Raw genomic sequence first — 17212 nt, 5'->3', positions numbered from 1 at the left:
AGTGAGAGACGGAAAGTGAGGGACCGAGAGAGAGCAAGAAAGAGGGAGAAAAATAAAGCGAGTGAGATAGAAAGAGAGAGACATGAAAAGACAGACAAGAGTGAGAGCAATAGAGAGTAGTGCTGGGCGATATGGAAAAAATATTCTATCACGATATACTGTAGGCCATCATGTAAACGATATGCCACAATATATTTTCCGTTATTCTTTAAAAAACTCACTATGACTTTTTAAGTTTTCTCATTTCATGTATGAGTGACATTAAACAAATTGGAATCAAATGAAAAATGCATCCATTAGTAGTGCTCCTATATAAAATTATCAAATGCAAACAGAAGAGGCACATTGACATATTTTTCACAAATTGCATTCATAAAAAAAAAAATTCAGACAGAAATTAATACAAAAAAATAAAAAATGATGAGCTCTAATGTGCAATGTAATTTTGAGAACATTTATTGTGTAGATTTCAAAAGTCAAAATCAAAACTCCTATAGTGATGTTAAATATATTCACTTTTGTAAATCCATTTCTGACTGGCTTATCAATATTAATAAACGTTTAATCCTCCTCCCGGCTGACGTATGTGACGCCGGAACACCGTAACAATCACATAACTTCGTCGTGAGAATGTCGGTACTTGCAACTTTTATACACCGCCATGGAGGCTATCATTGCTACCGCTAAGAGCGAAAGCGCAACGTGTTTATGTGCCGTATTTGCCAGCCGAATGCTCGTTACTATGCTAGTAGAACAGTTCTCATCTCGACTTGAGTACCTGCTTGCCGCTTGTAGGTAACGTAAGAACCCAGCAAAGCTTTTGGGGCTGCCCCCGCCGTTCAAGAGAGAGAGAGAATGAGAGAGAAAGAGAGAGAGAGTGTGAAAAGGAAAGACAGAGAGACAGAAAGCGAGCAGGAAAGAGAACGAGTGAGGCAGAGAGACAGATAAACTGAACGAGAGAGAGAGAGAAAGAAAGAGAGAGAATGACAGAGAGAGTAACAGAAAGAGAGAAAGAGCGATCGAGTGAGAGAGAATGAGTGAGTTAGACAGAAAGAGAGAGTGTGAGAAACAAAGACGACAGAAAGAGAGCTAGAGAGAGTGAGTGAGACAGAGAGACAGACAGACTGAAGAGAGAGAGAGAGAGAGAGAAAGACAGAAAGAGAGAGAGTGTGAGAAAGAAAGATGACAGAAAGAGAGGAAGAGAGAGCAAGTAAGACAGAGAGACAGATAAACTGAACGAGAGAGAGAGCGAGAGCGGGAGAGAGAGAAAAAAGAGAGAGAGAACCACAGAGAGAGTGACAGAAAGAGAGAAAGAGCGATCGAGTGAGAGAGAATAAGTGAGAAAGACAGAAAGAGATCAAGAGAGAGCGAGTGAGACAGAGAGACAGACAGACTGAACAAGAGAGAGACTAAGAGAGAAGAAGAGAGAGAGAGAAAGAAAGAAAGACAGAAAGAGAGAGAGTGTGAGAAAGAAAGACAACAGAAAGAGAGCAAGTGAGACAGAGACAGACAGACTGAACGAGAGAGAGTGAGAAAGAGAGAAAGAGAGAGAGGGGGGGGGTTAAAGTGACATATCAGCATACATTAATACATTTAATCCTTCATCTCCATCATTTTGGCTTGTAGGGATTTTAACCTCTGACCTCGTCATGTTGAGAGAGCCTGTGCAGCGATTAGCTCATCCGGCTGCTGGCTTACATCACCGGATGTGTTCATGCCACGTGTATGATTCATTTCAAAAGAACTGTTGCTCACTTTAATGGTGATGACAGACAGACAGACAGACGAAAGCTCAAGACTCCTCATGCTGGCCAGGCTTGGACTGGAGCATTCATCAGTTGTGCCAGAAGCAATAAGAAAGGGGTATGGAATGTATTTGTGCACACTGAGGCCAAGACTGCACATGTGATACAATACACTTGCTCTTAAACATCTTATTTTTTATTTTATTGTTTGTGAACGAACAACGGTAGATTTGTTGTTTCCGCAATGACCTGAAAAAACAACAACTTGAAATTAGATTAGAAAAAAAAGTCAAATTGTGAAATCTGGAATGGTGCTCTTGTGTGTTTTTTTTTTTACACAAGAATAAGAACATTGCTGCAAGCGTAAATTTTCAGGTGTGCAGTTTACTGAATAAACTGAATATTTCCGCCTCCGCAATATGAAGCAAGTGTGTGCTTCCATCCCCCTGATTTTAATGGGAATGATGGGAGCCGCTTTGATTGGCCCGGGAGTCAGCTGCGTTCCATCCCACAGCGGCACATAATGGAACAAACTTTTACGCCCATTTCAAACTGTGCATAGAGGAAAATACCAAGACTGCACTTTGCACTAGACTTGCCATAGTCACGAAAAATAGGGCCATTTTATTATTTAGAGCATACAATACGCTAGTCTCTCATTTATCGACAGAGAAAGTGAGAACAGGTGCACAGGAATACATTAAAAATTTGGATTTATCAACTTTACTTTAACCTGATGTGTTGATCTGTATTTTCGCTGAAAGCCGTCAATCAGTACCAAAAAAAAAAAGAAGCTTTTTTCAGCTGCAGTGTGCTTAAACTACCACTATGAAACCTTAATAGCTAACACATGGAAGCCCACTAGCTGCCAGCAACACAATCAGCACTACATTAATAGGCTCACACTGGAAAAACAAAGGAGCCAGATCAAAGAGCTGATTAGCGCAACACTTTGGAGTTGCAGCATTCTTCTTTATTTTCTCTCTCTTCATGTGGTTTTTGTATCAAACCACACACACACGCATCTCGCCACGTGTAGAAAACACCTGTCTGACTGCATGCTAAATAAAACAAATGTACATCGCCGTCCCATTTTACTACGTTACACTTTTGTTGTTTTTGTGTAAAGTGTGACAGCTGTCCGGTGATTATCTGTGAGACCGCGCTTGCCACAGCATGACTGACCCATTAAACACACTCACAAACACAAAAACACACAGACGTATGCTGAACAAAACAATAAGCCGAGCGTTTTCCACGTCGACAATAAATACTGGGAGTGTTTCATGTGTGCGTGCTTGTGTGTAGTTGTCCACCAAGTCCACGTTGTAAACAACACAAAAGAGAGGCACATAGCTGCGCTTTGTTCTTCAGCCAAAATTGTTCATTTACTTAAGCTTGCTTTCCTGCAGCAAAGCTTGTGCTCGGTTCATATATGAGCATCGCGTCCACGCACGCTTCTCAGTTCAATGGCAGCATGACAATGCGGGACATTAAATGCAACAACAATTGTGGTTGTTTTTATTAAATTAGATATAAATATGATATTCAAGTATTAATATTATTAACATATGAAAAAAGCATGATTTAGGTGCAGCATTTTAACCACTGGCACTTTTATTTAAAAAAAAAAATGGGGGGGGAAAACATCTAGGGAGAAAATGACATGACACATGAAAATTAGCAGTTGAGTTTCAATCAATGTTGATATTCATTTTGGATTGTAGACAATGTTAAACCAGCCTAAGGTTTTTGTATCAAAATTGAGTATTGCAGAAAAATATATTTAAAGGCCGATGTCGATCCAAATTTTTGGCAGAAAAAAATACAGATTACTGATTAATCGGATGGTTAATTTAAAAAAGTTAATAATTCCTATTCCCTGCAAAAAGCTTTTTGTCAACTGTAAATACTTTAATAAGAAAAATAACTTTCCTTTTCGGTTCCCAGAATTCATTGCGTGGCAATGCATTTAATTAATGAAGTTATAAGGACATTCATCCTTGTCAAATGTATTTTACCAGTAGTCGAGTGTGTGCCATATTTAATACATTCATGTATGATTTACGTTGCACTAAGTTTTTATTTTATTTTACTTTTTTATTTTTTTTAAACAAATTTTCATTTGTTCAAATTGTCTTTTCCTTGCACAACTTGCATTACTCACCTCACTGCTTAAAATGTAAGGTTTGCTTTGTTTTGAATGACAGGTCCATAGAATGACCTCATCAACAAATTCCAATATATATATTTAAGGATACAAGGTCATTGTGTAGATGTATGCGTAATAAACAATGAAACAATGATTTGTGCACAACTGCTGTAAAACTGCATAAATTGGCTGATTATTTTGGCCGATTTAATCAGCCGGCCGATTAATCGGTCGAGGCCTAGTAAATATGGCTACTTCCTGCATATTTGTTAACAAAACAGTATTCAGGCAATTGGAGACGTCATTGAGCAGGTAAATGCAGGTCTGATGACATCCACAGCGGTTGGCAAAGGGTTTGTCACGTGCTGTTAAAAGTCCTTTTGTACCTTGACGGTCTGCGCGCATCTACAGTCAACCAAGCGCATAAATGAACCATCATCATCATCTGCTTCTGCTGTTGCCTGTCTCCGTCTGCCAGCTGACCTTGATTTTCAGAGGTTTGAGCGAGCTGGCAGGCGCTCACTCAGTCACTGGGTATCAAACCTGTCACTCGCTGAAAGAGAGTGTGTTCTCATTGGACAGTTGAAGGTGGAAATTCCCAGCTATCCCAAGAATGCTTTTCTATTCTGCTATGCGACTGTCATTCTCGCGCGTCGCATCCCTGCTTTAAAATGTGCGCAATGGCGGCTTGTCTGCTTGCTTGCGTGAGTGTGTGTGTGCTCGTGTACATGCTACACGTCGTTTGGCAGTAGTGACCTTACACATTAAAGTCACGGGTTTGAAAAGACAGAGAGCGAAGTGAGCACAGTTGGCTCAAAAGTGCACAGAGCACTGAATGCATTTAATTTATTATCAGGCAACTACAAAAATACCATCGAAGAAGGCCCCATATGTCCTACTAATAATAATAATAATAACAATAATAGTGTTATTAATTTACCGGTTTTCAAGCAAATTAAAACCGAGAGAGAAAAAGATTCAACAAGAAGCCTCATTATCGCTGACATCACAACCCAGTCTGACATTCATATTTGACAATTGCATGTCACTAATGATCTTCTAATGACCTTTTCTCAACATTAGTAATAATGAGACAAAATCACGAGAGGGAAGAAATCTTTCAAATAATAAATATTGCATAATCACCTGATCTGTTTGCTGAGTTATTCACCTCAAATATATATTTTTTTAATATAAGCACATACACAAATACATACACTTTATACTTCGTGTGACTGTCTGTATCAGCAGCATCACTGTCAGATAATCTGATGCAGACGGATTACTGTCTAAGCCAGGCCAGTACACACACACACACACACACACACACACACACACACACTACGAAACAAACCCCAAAGACACCAGAGAAAATCTAAATGACCCAACTGATACACCAAAGACTGAATTAACAACATACAGTACACTTTAAAATACACATTTGTTTTCATCCAGTCTTGTTTCTCTCTGGCAGCAAAGCAAGGTCAAAGCCCATCAGTGCCCATTTATTCCTTTTTTTACCGTGCATATTTATGATGGTCTGTAAATACACACTCTTCAAAGATGAATTTTTAGCGTGGTACACACAGTACAAGGGAGGCAGAAGGAGTCAGAGGTCCGCACGCACGCACACACACACACACACACACACACACACACACACACACACACTTACAAATGTTTCTATTTATAAAGTCTGCATAACATGCTGTGCTCTATTTCCAGCGTACCACGCACACAGGATGTCCACAAACACGATGTACATGATGACCAGCACATGTGCACACACACAAACACACACACACTAACACATTCAATAATGTGAAGTCATTCAAACCCCTGAATATGATAAGCGGGTATAGAAAAATGAATGGATTGATATAATTATCAATATAATTAGGGATGTTCAATACCATTCACGGGTAGGTCACCGATACCAAGTACTGATACCATGAGTAAATTTGATATGCACACACATAGAAAAAAAAAACATAACAGATAATTACAAAAAAAATCTATACATCCCAATAAAACATTTTTCCTTGAAAAAAATTGCATGAAATTAATGGCAAATTTCGATTATCTTTTTTTTTACATTTGTTCAGAAAATATATATTTAGTATAGAACACAATAACATGATTTTAAAATAAATTCTTACTAGGCATCTGTCCGATGTGTGTGCCTTATGTTCCTGATCTTAAAGAGAGCTCCTGATATTGGTATCAGCCTCCATTGCAAGTACCGATACCCGGTATCGGTACTTGCAATGGAGGCTCGCTCATCCATAAATTGTAATATATATGCTTGAAGGCCCAAATGCAATAACAATTTAAAATATTATTTTACTTGTTTGTTAGTTGATGACTGTGATTCAATTAATCTACCTAGCGAATAAATAGTAATTCCATCGGTATGGTTTGGCCTTGACCTCTGACCTTTTTTGGAACCAGCACATAGGACTAAAGGATTAATAGGTAAAATTAGTAAACAAATACGTTTCCATTCAATTGATGTGAGTGATTTTGGCGTGGTTAGGTGATGTAGATAAATCCAGGAAAATAAATTTCAACTGAATAAATTTAAAAAATTGCCAAAAAGCATTGAATGCGGTAAGTAAATTTGAGGCACGCTTAACATCGCCAGTTTAAGTGTTAAACGTGTTTTTGCTGCAGCAGCACAGTGACAGCAGACTGCAGGATTTTGGCAGGCAGCTACGGGACCCTCCTAATTAAAACTTCGTGAATATTCAAATGTGCTGTTAGCATAACAATAGCCGGCTGGCCAGCCCGCTTTTAAATGAGGCCTTTTGTTTTATCCGAGCTTGCTGTTGCCTCATTAAGCTGCTGGAGCTTAAGTTAGCGAGCTGACAGCCGCTAACCGAAGCGCAGGGAGGCAGGCAGGCAGGCAGGCAGGCAGGCAGGCAGGCCTCGGCCCTCACCCTCCTCTTCTCCTCCTGGCCTCTCCTCCCCCACGCGCACTCCCGAGCCAAAACCCCACTTCCAGCTTTTCAGTGTTTGGTCTCTACGGGCCCGGCGGCACATCCGTCCGGGCATTTCTGTCTCTGCTCTCAAACCCCCGACAACTCACAACCCACTCCCTCCACACAGCCACACCGTGCCCAAAACTCAAACTCGGCCTTGCGAAAACCTCCAAATACAGGATATGAAAAGACAAACAACATTTGGTTATCACAGTGTTACTTTCTCTGATTCGGGTGTTTTTCTTTTTGCCAACAGACACGGAGTGTAAACAAGCTGTGATGCAGACAGCGAGAGTGAGACAGTGGAGGAGGGCAGGGGGGTGGGGGTGGAGGGGCTTGCAGGGGGTGGATAGAAAGGAGCTTGGCACCGGATCAAGACCGTCGGCACAATGTGCCATCCTACAGCCAGCCACCAAACAAAGCGCTGCCACACCGAGCCCCGTGGCAGCGCTGAGCTGGAGAGCTCGGAACCCGAGAGAAGATAAAAAACAGGCGAAAGGAGAAAGAGGGTATAAAAAGTGTGAGGCTTCGGGAACCCGTGGCCCGTAGTTGACTGAAAGAAGTGACAGAGTGGAAGGCTTGATGGAGGCCGAAGACCTGTCAGGCGTCAGGCATACACAGGCCGAGTGTCGGTGAGTGGTTTTACAAAAGGAGGCTTTGTGGAAGCGCACTGAAGTCACTCTCTCGACATGCTGGCAAATGAAAATAGTACAATAGCCCGACTGAATGAAATAAAACACATGCAAAGCTGACATCAAGTATATTTGCTAGTAAAGAAAAAATATTAAATATATTTGACACATTTTAGCTTTGCAGCACGCTGCAATGTAATAATTTGTTGGAAATGTAGCAATACAATTTGCACTTAACTCGATCAAAATGTAATCAATGCCAATATAGTAATAATTTCACCACTAATATTATTATTTTTTAAATCCTGACTGATATTGCAGTAACATTTGGGATTTACTATATTTTTAGGTCTTTCTTTTTTCTTTTTCAAAACTGATCATGTAAAACAAACGACAGACACGGTACAACAATTTCCAGTCCAAAATTTTACATTTTGTGTTTTGAGAATCTAAGACTGTTATATACATTTACAGCAAAAACAAAAAACTGGAGTGTTAAATTTTCGGTGTTAAATAGTTCCGAGTTGATTTCAACCACCAAAGGGCATTTAGAACACTGTTTGATTTAAACGGAGGTTGGTGTTGGAGTTCTTTGACATAGTTGATTTATTCAGTGTTAAACCAACCCCTGCAGAGAGTTAATCAAAGTAAGCTCCACCCACTGGATTAGAACTACTCTGCCACAAAGACTTCTGGGAGCGTCAAGTGTTACAGTTAAATGTACCTGTTTTTTTTTATGTAATAATGTTTTGTTCATGTTTCATTCTTCAACAATCAACGATGTGTTAAATTCACTGTTACATCAGAGTTTTAGTGCTGTTATAGAAACGGCACACAATTTTAAGGTATTACATTATTAGTAAAAAAAATATTATGTTATTAAAATCAGTCAATATTTTTATTACATTATTGGTGAAATAATCACATTATTGGGTTTTATTACATTTGCAATCAAGTTAAGTGTATCTTTTTGTTACATTTTCAAGCATTATTACATTTTCAGGAAATTATGACATTATAGGGTGCTACGAGCTTACGAGCTTTTTTGTTTTTTTAAATTAAATATCATAATCATTTTTCTTTTTCGTCTGTGATAAGATGGTGTCTATAAATTTCAACCTGACAATTATCTATTGTGATGATTTTAATTTGTTTGAATTTGGAACATTTCACTTGTGTGGCAATGCATGGATTTTTTTTATTTTATTCCTTTCAACATGAAAAGTGGCAGTCAAAAGTGCCACAAAACGCAGGCAGATCTGAGGAGAGCTAACACTTCCCTGACAGGTGAATCTGCAGAAAATTAGAACCTTCCATCTTAATTTACACCTCCCAACGCTGCTTCCTTCGAGAAAGCCGTGAAATTCATCAAGTTTCCCCTCAATTTGCGCCTCCCCCCTCCCCACCTCATCCACTTACTGTTTTACGGGTGAGGGTCAAGGAGGAGTCTGACAGGTTCACTAGAGTTTAAACACCTCATAACTTTTTTTAGGGGACTTTTTTTTAAACGGGTAATTTAAAATTAAAATATAGAAAACATTTTATATCTACGTGTATTTAATTGTATGCTAACACATAAACCACTGGCATCATTCTAATGGTCACACTTTGTTTTAAAAAAAAATAGGAATTGTGAAAATGTAGTATTTAACAAATGGATTTAAATACCATAAAGATATTATTTTAATGCACAAAAATCTTCATTTCATCTTCATTGCCGATTTCAGGAAAATAATATAAAAATATACCAATCTTGAAACATTTTCTATTTTACACGCATGTCACTCCAGTTGACAATGCTCCTTTGCCTAATAAGACTTATCTATTTAGAAGTGCACATCCATTTAGATAATTTGAAATAAGTGATGAGGAGAGCGAGAGAGAAGCGAAATAAATCTGCGCGCTGGATTATTTCGGTTGAGACTTGCGAGCTTGACGCAAAACTGCTAAATGATCAAGAGAAACGCACGCAACGCACAACAAACACGCTGCATTTCGTGTCCCGTCCCCAAATACCTTCTCTGTCACGCACACATGCGCGCGCACACACATTCACACGCACGCACGGACGCGCGCGCACTTGAACGCGTCCCAATCACGCAGAGAGGGCCAGCAAGAAGTGACTGTCGCACCTTGACGCGCTCGAAGTTGGAGCGTGAACTCAACACACTTCACGTTCGCACCTCATTTTCCCTCCTTAGATGCTCACACGGAAGTTATAAAAAAAAAAAAAAAAAAAGGAGAAGAGGGATGAGTCCTTACCGCTTTGCCGTTGTAGTAGTACATGAGTGAGCTGCCTGTCATCCCCGGGATGGTGTACGCACAATACATCGTTCCTGTCCTCCGCAGAAACAAGAAAAGCTCGACTTCGCCCCCTTCTCTCAGCTCTTTCTTTCCGGTCTGCGCGCTGTCGATCTCTCTCTATTTTTTTTTTAACTTGTCCTTGATCGCCTGCTGTCCTCGCGCCTTTCCAGCCGAGGCTCTTTTTTTTCCCCCCGTGTCGCGCGCTAACTTTTCCTCGCCGTGTTGTTATGATGTCAAACTCTTTCCCGCTCCGCTCGCGTGTCCCTGCCTGCGCGCTTTTTTTTCGCCCGACAATTCCTTCAGTTGCATTTTCCCATATGGCCGAGCCGAGGCGCGTGGAATATGCAAAGTGGGCAGGGAGAGAGAGCGCGGGGTGCCCCTCCCTTCTCTCTGCCGCCGCCACCACAACATCAGCTACACCGCCCCCCGTCCCCCTCCCCATCCGTCGCGCGCGCGCACACGGAAGTAAACGCGAGCGGGAGTAACGTGCACGCAGATGCTCGCGGACACGCGCGCAGTTGCCTCCACTCTTTCAACTTTCCACAGCGAAATCTGGAAAGCACCTCCTAGTCCCCCTCCACCTCGCCCCCACCCCACTAGCACGCCGCCGCCTTTGAAGTGGCCCGTTCACTTTTTCCACACTCCTCCAGCGTCTCCAATGCTCTCTTTTTTCTCCTCCTTTTTTTCCCTGCACATCCATTCCTCTTCCCCTTCACCATAACATCTCCACTTGTTTTCTCCTTTTTTTCTGTCCTTTTTGTCCACAAGCTTCCTCCATAAATCCACTTGACCTCCTCCTGTTTCCCAATTTTATTTCACTCATTTCATTCCTTCTCCCCTCTGCTGTTTCCTCCTCAATTCCATCCTCATTACATTTTCCAAATAAGGAATAATAAGTAAAAGTTTATTGCATTTTTTTTGTATATGGATATACAATTTGCCATCAATTAGAAATATTATGTTGCCATTTATAATAATTCATATTACTTATTGGAATTGTGTCTTTCTTTCAATAGACATAAAACCACCACATTTAACCTTTTCTCCAACTGTTGGAGCTCTACTACAGAGATTTAAATACAAATCTTGTACATTCTTACTGTAGCCTACATAATGTGTCCTGCGGACTATAACTTCTACGTGAGCTTGTATCATAAAATAAACATGAGTCAATTTAATAGCATGCATCTCTGTGTTTCCATGTCTCATATTATAATCATTTTAATTGCTGTCAAGAGGATGTGTTTTAATTACTGTAAAATACCATGAATAGCACTCATTATTTTAAAAAACAAAAAAAACAACAACAAATAAGATCCCAAATCGAGGAGGGTATTATACAGGGAACTTGCATAATAGGAAACAAACCAAGAGCTTAAAAAACAAGAATCACTCATTTATACTTGTAGCACATCTCATACACAACGTAACTCAATATGCTTCGCATACTGTAATTAAAAGTTCAACATATAAAGCAGTTATAGAGTTTAGAATATTTAAAAGCAAACTAAAGTTGTTGTTGTTTTTTTTTAAAATAGCTTACCAAAACTTCTACACCAGCGTACAGTGCATCAACCTGATTTTCAAAAACTGGATTTTAAAAACACTTTGAAAGACTTTATTCATAGGTATGGGAAAATAGCATAGTTTTTATCCTGGATTTAAAAGCATTTACACTTTATTAGTATGTTTTGAATGTTCATTCATATTAGGGATGGGTGAGTACTGATACCAGGTATCGGTAACGAGTCGATATCAGGCCTTGTTTCAAGGTATCGGTACTCAAGATAGCAGCTGATACCAGTATTAGATATTATAGGACTTTCTTTAAAATGATCTGTCATTGTTTTTAGGGAAAATTGTATGTATCAAAAGTATTAGACGTATCGGTACTTGGTATCAGCATTGTTGACTACTCAAGAGTTGAGTACTTGTACTGTTATTAGCCTAAAATAACATAAAACAAAACAAGTGGTATCAAACATCCCTTATTCATATAATTCACTCTGGTGATGGTATTACATAATTACACACAAGTAAAGAGAAAAAACTGCAATTTAAGGGTGATTTATTTTTATTTTTTGGGTATTTTACACGGCTGCGTGTTATTCACAGCATTTTACAGCAACTGTCTGAAGTGTGAGCAGCGTGACTGCACAAAGACAACATGTAATTAGATGCAATTGACATTTGACAGTGGCCAAAAAATGCAGTGCAACCTCCAAAGTTTATTCAGAGATTCAAAATTCCACCAGCGTTATGTTGTGACACTATACCTTCATTATGTGTCATTGAAAGAGAGTCTTTAACTGTCATTGTTTAATTTATATTTACATGTATGATTGCTAAGAATGATGTAATGTTAATTAAAATCGTGTCTACCTTTAATAAATGTTTTATGAAGGCGACAGTTTGACCCTGGAAGTGATTATTATTTCTGATCAAATTTCCTAGTATCAAATTATGATCTATTATTGATGAGTGCCATAAAAATCTGTGGCTGGGTGACCCCTAAAATGTTGTTATGAAGGTGTTTGGTCTGATTCTGTTTAGAAAATTAACTTTACTCATACTGCTATTGAAGCCAATTTTTGCTTATTGATTTGCTATCTTGTTTATTAATCTGACATACAGACGAGCTGTGAAGGTTCTGTCCTGTCTCGTTGAATATCAGCAGGCAGAAGTGGGATGCGATTAATAGGAAAAAGGTGCAGTTGTTGACTTTGGAGGAATTACTCACCAAAATATTTAAATGAATTCACTGTGAGGAAGAAATACTGAAAACCAAATTCAATAGTGCCATTGGGGATGAGAAACGCCATCTGTTTTTGGTTTATTTATTAAATGATTGTTTCCTGTTGTCTTCGTTTTTGGGCACACAAAGATGATACATGTAGGGATTGTTTTGCATGGCCTATTATTTTACTTTAACAACTATGACAAACATTGAAAAAGGGATATTTAGTTTAATTTCCACTGGTCAGATGTTTTTTGTGATAATTAAAGGGAGACTTACTTACTTACTTACTTACTTATTTGGGTTTAAGATTCTATGACACTGTTGGAAATTTTACTAAACTAGCTGGAGTGGCCAACAAGAGCGGCTAGCAAAAGCTAGCGAGAGAAAAGCAGAAGGAGAAAAGCTGCGGGAGCCTGAATGACGGGACTCAGCGATGGCCACCTGCAGGCCCCAGCTGCGAAAGGTAAGCGGCGGTCGACTCATTGGGTCAGACGGTAGTTGCAAGCATCATCAGAGGCTAATTACGTTTGCAAAGTTTTTCTCCTTCAGATATCCATAGCAGAAACATGACAGCGAAACTTGTCAGCCTCCTGTAATATTTTGTTGCATATTATTGAAATTAATGGTGCCTTTTTAAAATGAATGAATTATTAGTTCACCACTAATTGGCGCTAAATAATACACACTGTCCCTTTAAAAAGTTTTTGTGTGAAAAAAAATCAGGTTAAATACTCCACCTCACCGGTTTACGATTTTTATTTATTTATTTATTGTAAAAAAAAAAAAAAAAAAAGAATTTTCCAGTAACGTCATTTCCCTCATCACGTTCCAGCAAATATCTGTCATATCATTGTCATCAAAGTTCAGGGTTAGTACAGAATTTATTTTCCCACTCTTAACAATAGTTACACTAGTATGAAAGTTAGGAATGCACAAAAAAACAAATGTTTTATGATAGTTTAAGCCTGTTTTTGTGACAAAATTGTTTCTTATGGATTTTGTAATTAATTTTGTTTTTTTCAAAGACAACAAATTAGCATAGTTTCCACTTTGAAGCTACTACTTGTCACACTAAAATATTAATCTATTTTTTTTAAAGATAATTTGCTTATGGCATTTGTACACAATTCATAGTCACGCCCTTTGTTAGTTTTTGGAATTCAGAATTGTTGTTTTATATCTGACATAAATTAATATGTAGTGAAAATTGTTATTCCTAGCCATAAATCACAGTTTACAACACATTTTCTCCTCAATTTTGAATTGATGCTATTAACCATAGTTGCATGCACTTTCTCTTCCTACTCTTCATATTATTATCTTTTTCATGTCCAATCATTCTCAGTTTCCCTCCAAATTCCTCAGCGAAGCTGATAATGTGCATCAGATGCACTGATTTCACATTGAGCTTCAGGGCCTTGCTCCTATAAGAAAAGATGGAGTAAATTAAAGCAACAGATGCTTGCCACCTACACTAAGCTATTAAGCTACCTACATGCATCAACTTGTAAAATCAATGTCTCCTACGGAGACACTTCACATGTTTTCATTCAAACATTTTGATAGAAATTTTCCCTTCGGAGGCCCGTGTAATCCAAATCCCATTATGTGGCACTGGATTAATATCAGTCACCTCCCAAGGTTACATAATGCTGATGGCATCACTTTGACATCACCCAATATGTGGCAAAAGAGCCACATCAGAGACAGATTTTACATCGAAAATGAGTGGCTTCTGCCGACCGAAGACATGAAGAGTAAAAACAAGAAAAAACAATGTTGGAAGTAAAAACTGGAGACAAACAGAAGACAGATGTACTTGCAGTCACCACAACAGACAAGCCTGCGTATTAGTCTCCCTAAATTTCATTTTAATATTATCATCAGTCATCCTATTAAAACAAATAGTAGACTCCAAAACAAGCTAGCAGACCTCCCAAACCTCATGCTCTCCTTCTCTGTCACTCACGCTCTCTATCGCTCCCCTCTCTTCCTTTGGCTTTAATTTGATTAAAAAGCGAGCTGCAGGAAGGGGAGGGAGGGCTGATGCACATCTAATAAGTGGACCATCTGTCTGCAGCACTGGCAGCCTCCCAGCATTGTACCCAACCAGTCTGAATGGGAAATGAAGAGAGGGATGGAGGGAGGGAGGAATGAAGATCAAGGGGAAAAGTATAAAGAAACCACATTTTAAAAAACTGAACTGGTTGAAGGGAAATAGCAGAGGCACATTTTCAATTTGGGCTAACTGCTGCTTGCTCGACAAATCTGCACGAGCAACGAAAAAGAGTGAAGAGGAGACCAACGAGGAGGGCAAAGAGACACAAAATGGGAGCAGGGAGAGGAGCAGAAAAGGAGGAGGAATGAGAGAGAGCGAGTGAAATTAAAAAAAACAAATGAAGGAGGAAGGAAGGAATGAAGTTGGAGAGGAGAAGATGTAATAAGGGGGAAGAGAGGGAGAAATTAAATTATTATAGAATAACGAACGGGGGAAAATAGAAGGGGACAGACGAGGAAGTAATTAGACCAAAAGGAAAAAATAAAATGGTATGGTTGATGGAGAAGAGAAAGACTAGACAATAAGAGGAGAATGAAGTTGGAATGGCTTTGTGGCTCTGAAAGAGAAACTGACAGAACAGCCAGCGGCAAGTAAGTGGCCCTCAAACTCTTTCTTCTTGTCTGCCCACCATCTCTTCCAATGCTTACTCATCTTCCTGCTTTCACTCCCACTGTATTGTCCCACCCTTCCCTTTCTGATCCCTCCTGTTTGCCGTTGTGATCTTCCTCAACATGCACCTGTATTTGCGCTTCTGTTTCCCCCTCACTCCCTTCCTGATCTGACACCCGAGCTTCCTCTCATAGGCTGTCCTCTTCACATCTCTTCCAATTCCAGCATCCTCCACTGTTACTCACTTGCTTTGCTATTGGTTCATTCTAACTCCCTCTTCCGCCTCACACACACACACACACACACACACACAGACAAAACCATTGAGCTTGACTGGCCTCGTTTATAGTGAAAGGAAGGAAGAGAAAGTTTGTCACACTGTAGACGTTTCTCTACTTTTGTCATTTTTTTTAACCTGACAGTTACTACCAAATAATCACAGCCAATTATATAGTGTTCTTGCAGCAGGCATGTGCACAGATATGGTGCGCTGGCACCAGCCCTTCTGCCCTGAATCAGAAAAATCTCATTTAACTGGTGCCCACTTTTTTCATTCATCAATATTTCAAAATAAAATAAATATTTTTTTAATTAATTAATTTAATTAAAAGATAAAAAATGATTAAAAAAAGTAAAAAAATAAAAAATAAATAATAATAATAATAAAAAATAATAAAAAATAATAAAAAAATAAAAAATAAAAAAATAAAAAATAAAAAATAAAAAATAAAAAATAAAAAATTAAAAATTAAAAAATATATAAAAATATATAAAAAATAAAAAATAAAAAAACACAAAAATAAAAAAAATAAAAATAAATTCTAAATAAAAAAATGAATAAAAAAAGAAAAATAAATAAATACATACATACATACATACATACAGTACATACATACTCTCTCTGGCATAAATTCCCGTCCCCCAAAGTGTTTTGATATCAGATGGATATTTATTTCAGTTTTCGTGATCCATAGTGCACACAAGCCATTTGAACAAGGGTGTGTAGACTTTTTATATACTCCCCTTCACCTCCTTTGTAACGTACAGAAATTAATATAGAAGTTAAACACATCTTCTACTTCTCTTCTAATTGTGTGACTAATTTGACAATGGGTGCTTTTTTTCTTTCAGGGGGGAGCTTAAAGGGATACTTGACTCATTGAGCCATTTTCAACAGTAATAAGATCATATTTTGTCTATAATTAATGTGATAACTTGGTCATTTTTCATTTACAATTAATACCCCTTAAAAACACATTTTCCCACTTGCTGTCGACTGAAGATGAGATCATCTATGCTGAGGAAATAGGTAACGACCAATCACAACTCACCTGTTTTCTGGGTTTGGTCAACAAACTGAGCTATGATTGGTCATAACCTACTTCCTCAGCAAAGGTGATGTCATCTTCAGTTGACAGCAAGTGGCAAAATTAGTTTTTAAATCTATTAATTGTTCAAAACCTAATGAAGTTATCGGATTAATTATAAAGAAAATATTATCTTATTACTGTTAAAAATGGCTCAATGAGTCAAGTATCACTTTAAGCACTTTCCCCCAAAAATGTCTATGCACGTGCCTGATTAAGGATATGGTAATGATCCTGCTTTGTGTTTTTTTTCATAGGGTTATAGGGTATAGGGTTTTTATAGGTCTGTCTCAGTTTGCTTGACCATGCTATGCTGTCCTTCCTCCACTGTGCCCGTGCGCCAAGTTTCCACTTTGTTCTTTGTTTGGAATTGGACTGTAATTAGTAGCTCCACAAATATGTGACTACCTATCAGGCTCCAGCTTCCTTGTCATCATCATTGTGTTTAACTTGGCACACACTTGCGCCCACATCCTCGCACAACAGTGGAGCGCTTAAGCGGGAACTTTATGACAGACTACCTTGTCATTTATGGTTTTACAATTAATAACTCAATTTAATAAATGCATGAATTTCAAAGCCTACTAGTGGCACACTTTCAATATTTTTTATTTTTATTTTTA

The 17212-nt window shown here is 38.6% G+C and overlaps 1 protein-coding gene across 4 annotated transcripts in view; it reads right to left on the bottom strand.

Moving 5' to 3' along the window:
- tcf4 (transcription factor 4) overlaps positions 1-17212 on the bottom strand; it is a 186605-nt gene that overhangs the window by 56224 nt on the left and 113169 nt on the right. Inside the window, exon 1 of one of the 4 annotated variants that reach the window (XM_077586201.1) lies at positions 9773-10167. The exons of the other annotated variants lie outside the window; for them this stretch is intronic. Within the exon in view, the coding sequence (XP_077442327.1) occupies positions 9773-9841 (69 nt within the window). The 5' untranslated portion in view covers positions 9842-10167. Of the gene's footprint in view, positions 1-9772; positions 10168-17212 lie in introns of those variants that run through there. 4 annotated transcript variants of the gene reach the window in all.

The sequence above is a fragment of the Vanacampus margaritifer genome, chromosome 14 (genome assembly GCF_051991255.1).
Source record: "Vanacampus margaritifer isolate UIUO_Vmar chromosome 14, RoL_Vmar_1.0, whole genome shotgun sequence".
Lineage (NCBI taxonomy): Eukaryota > Metazoa > Chordata > Actinopteri > Syngnathiformes > Syngnathidae > Vanacampus > Vanacampus margaritifer.
Note: the sequence above shows the minus strand (reverse complement) of the source record. Positions and strands in the feature narration are given on the sequence as shown.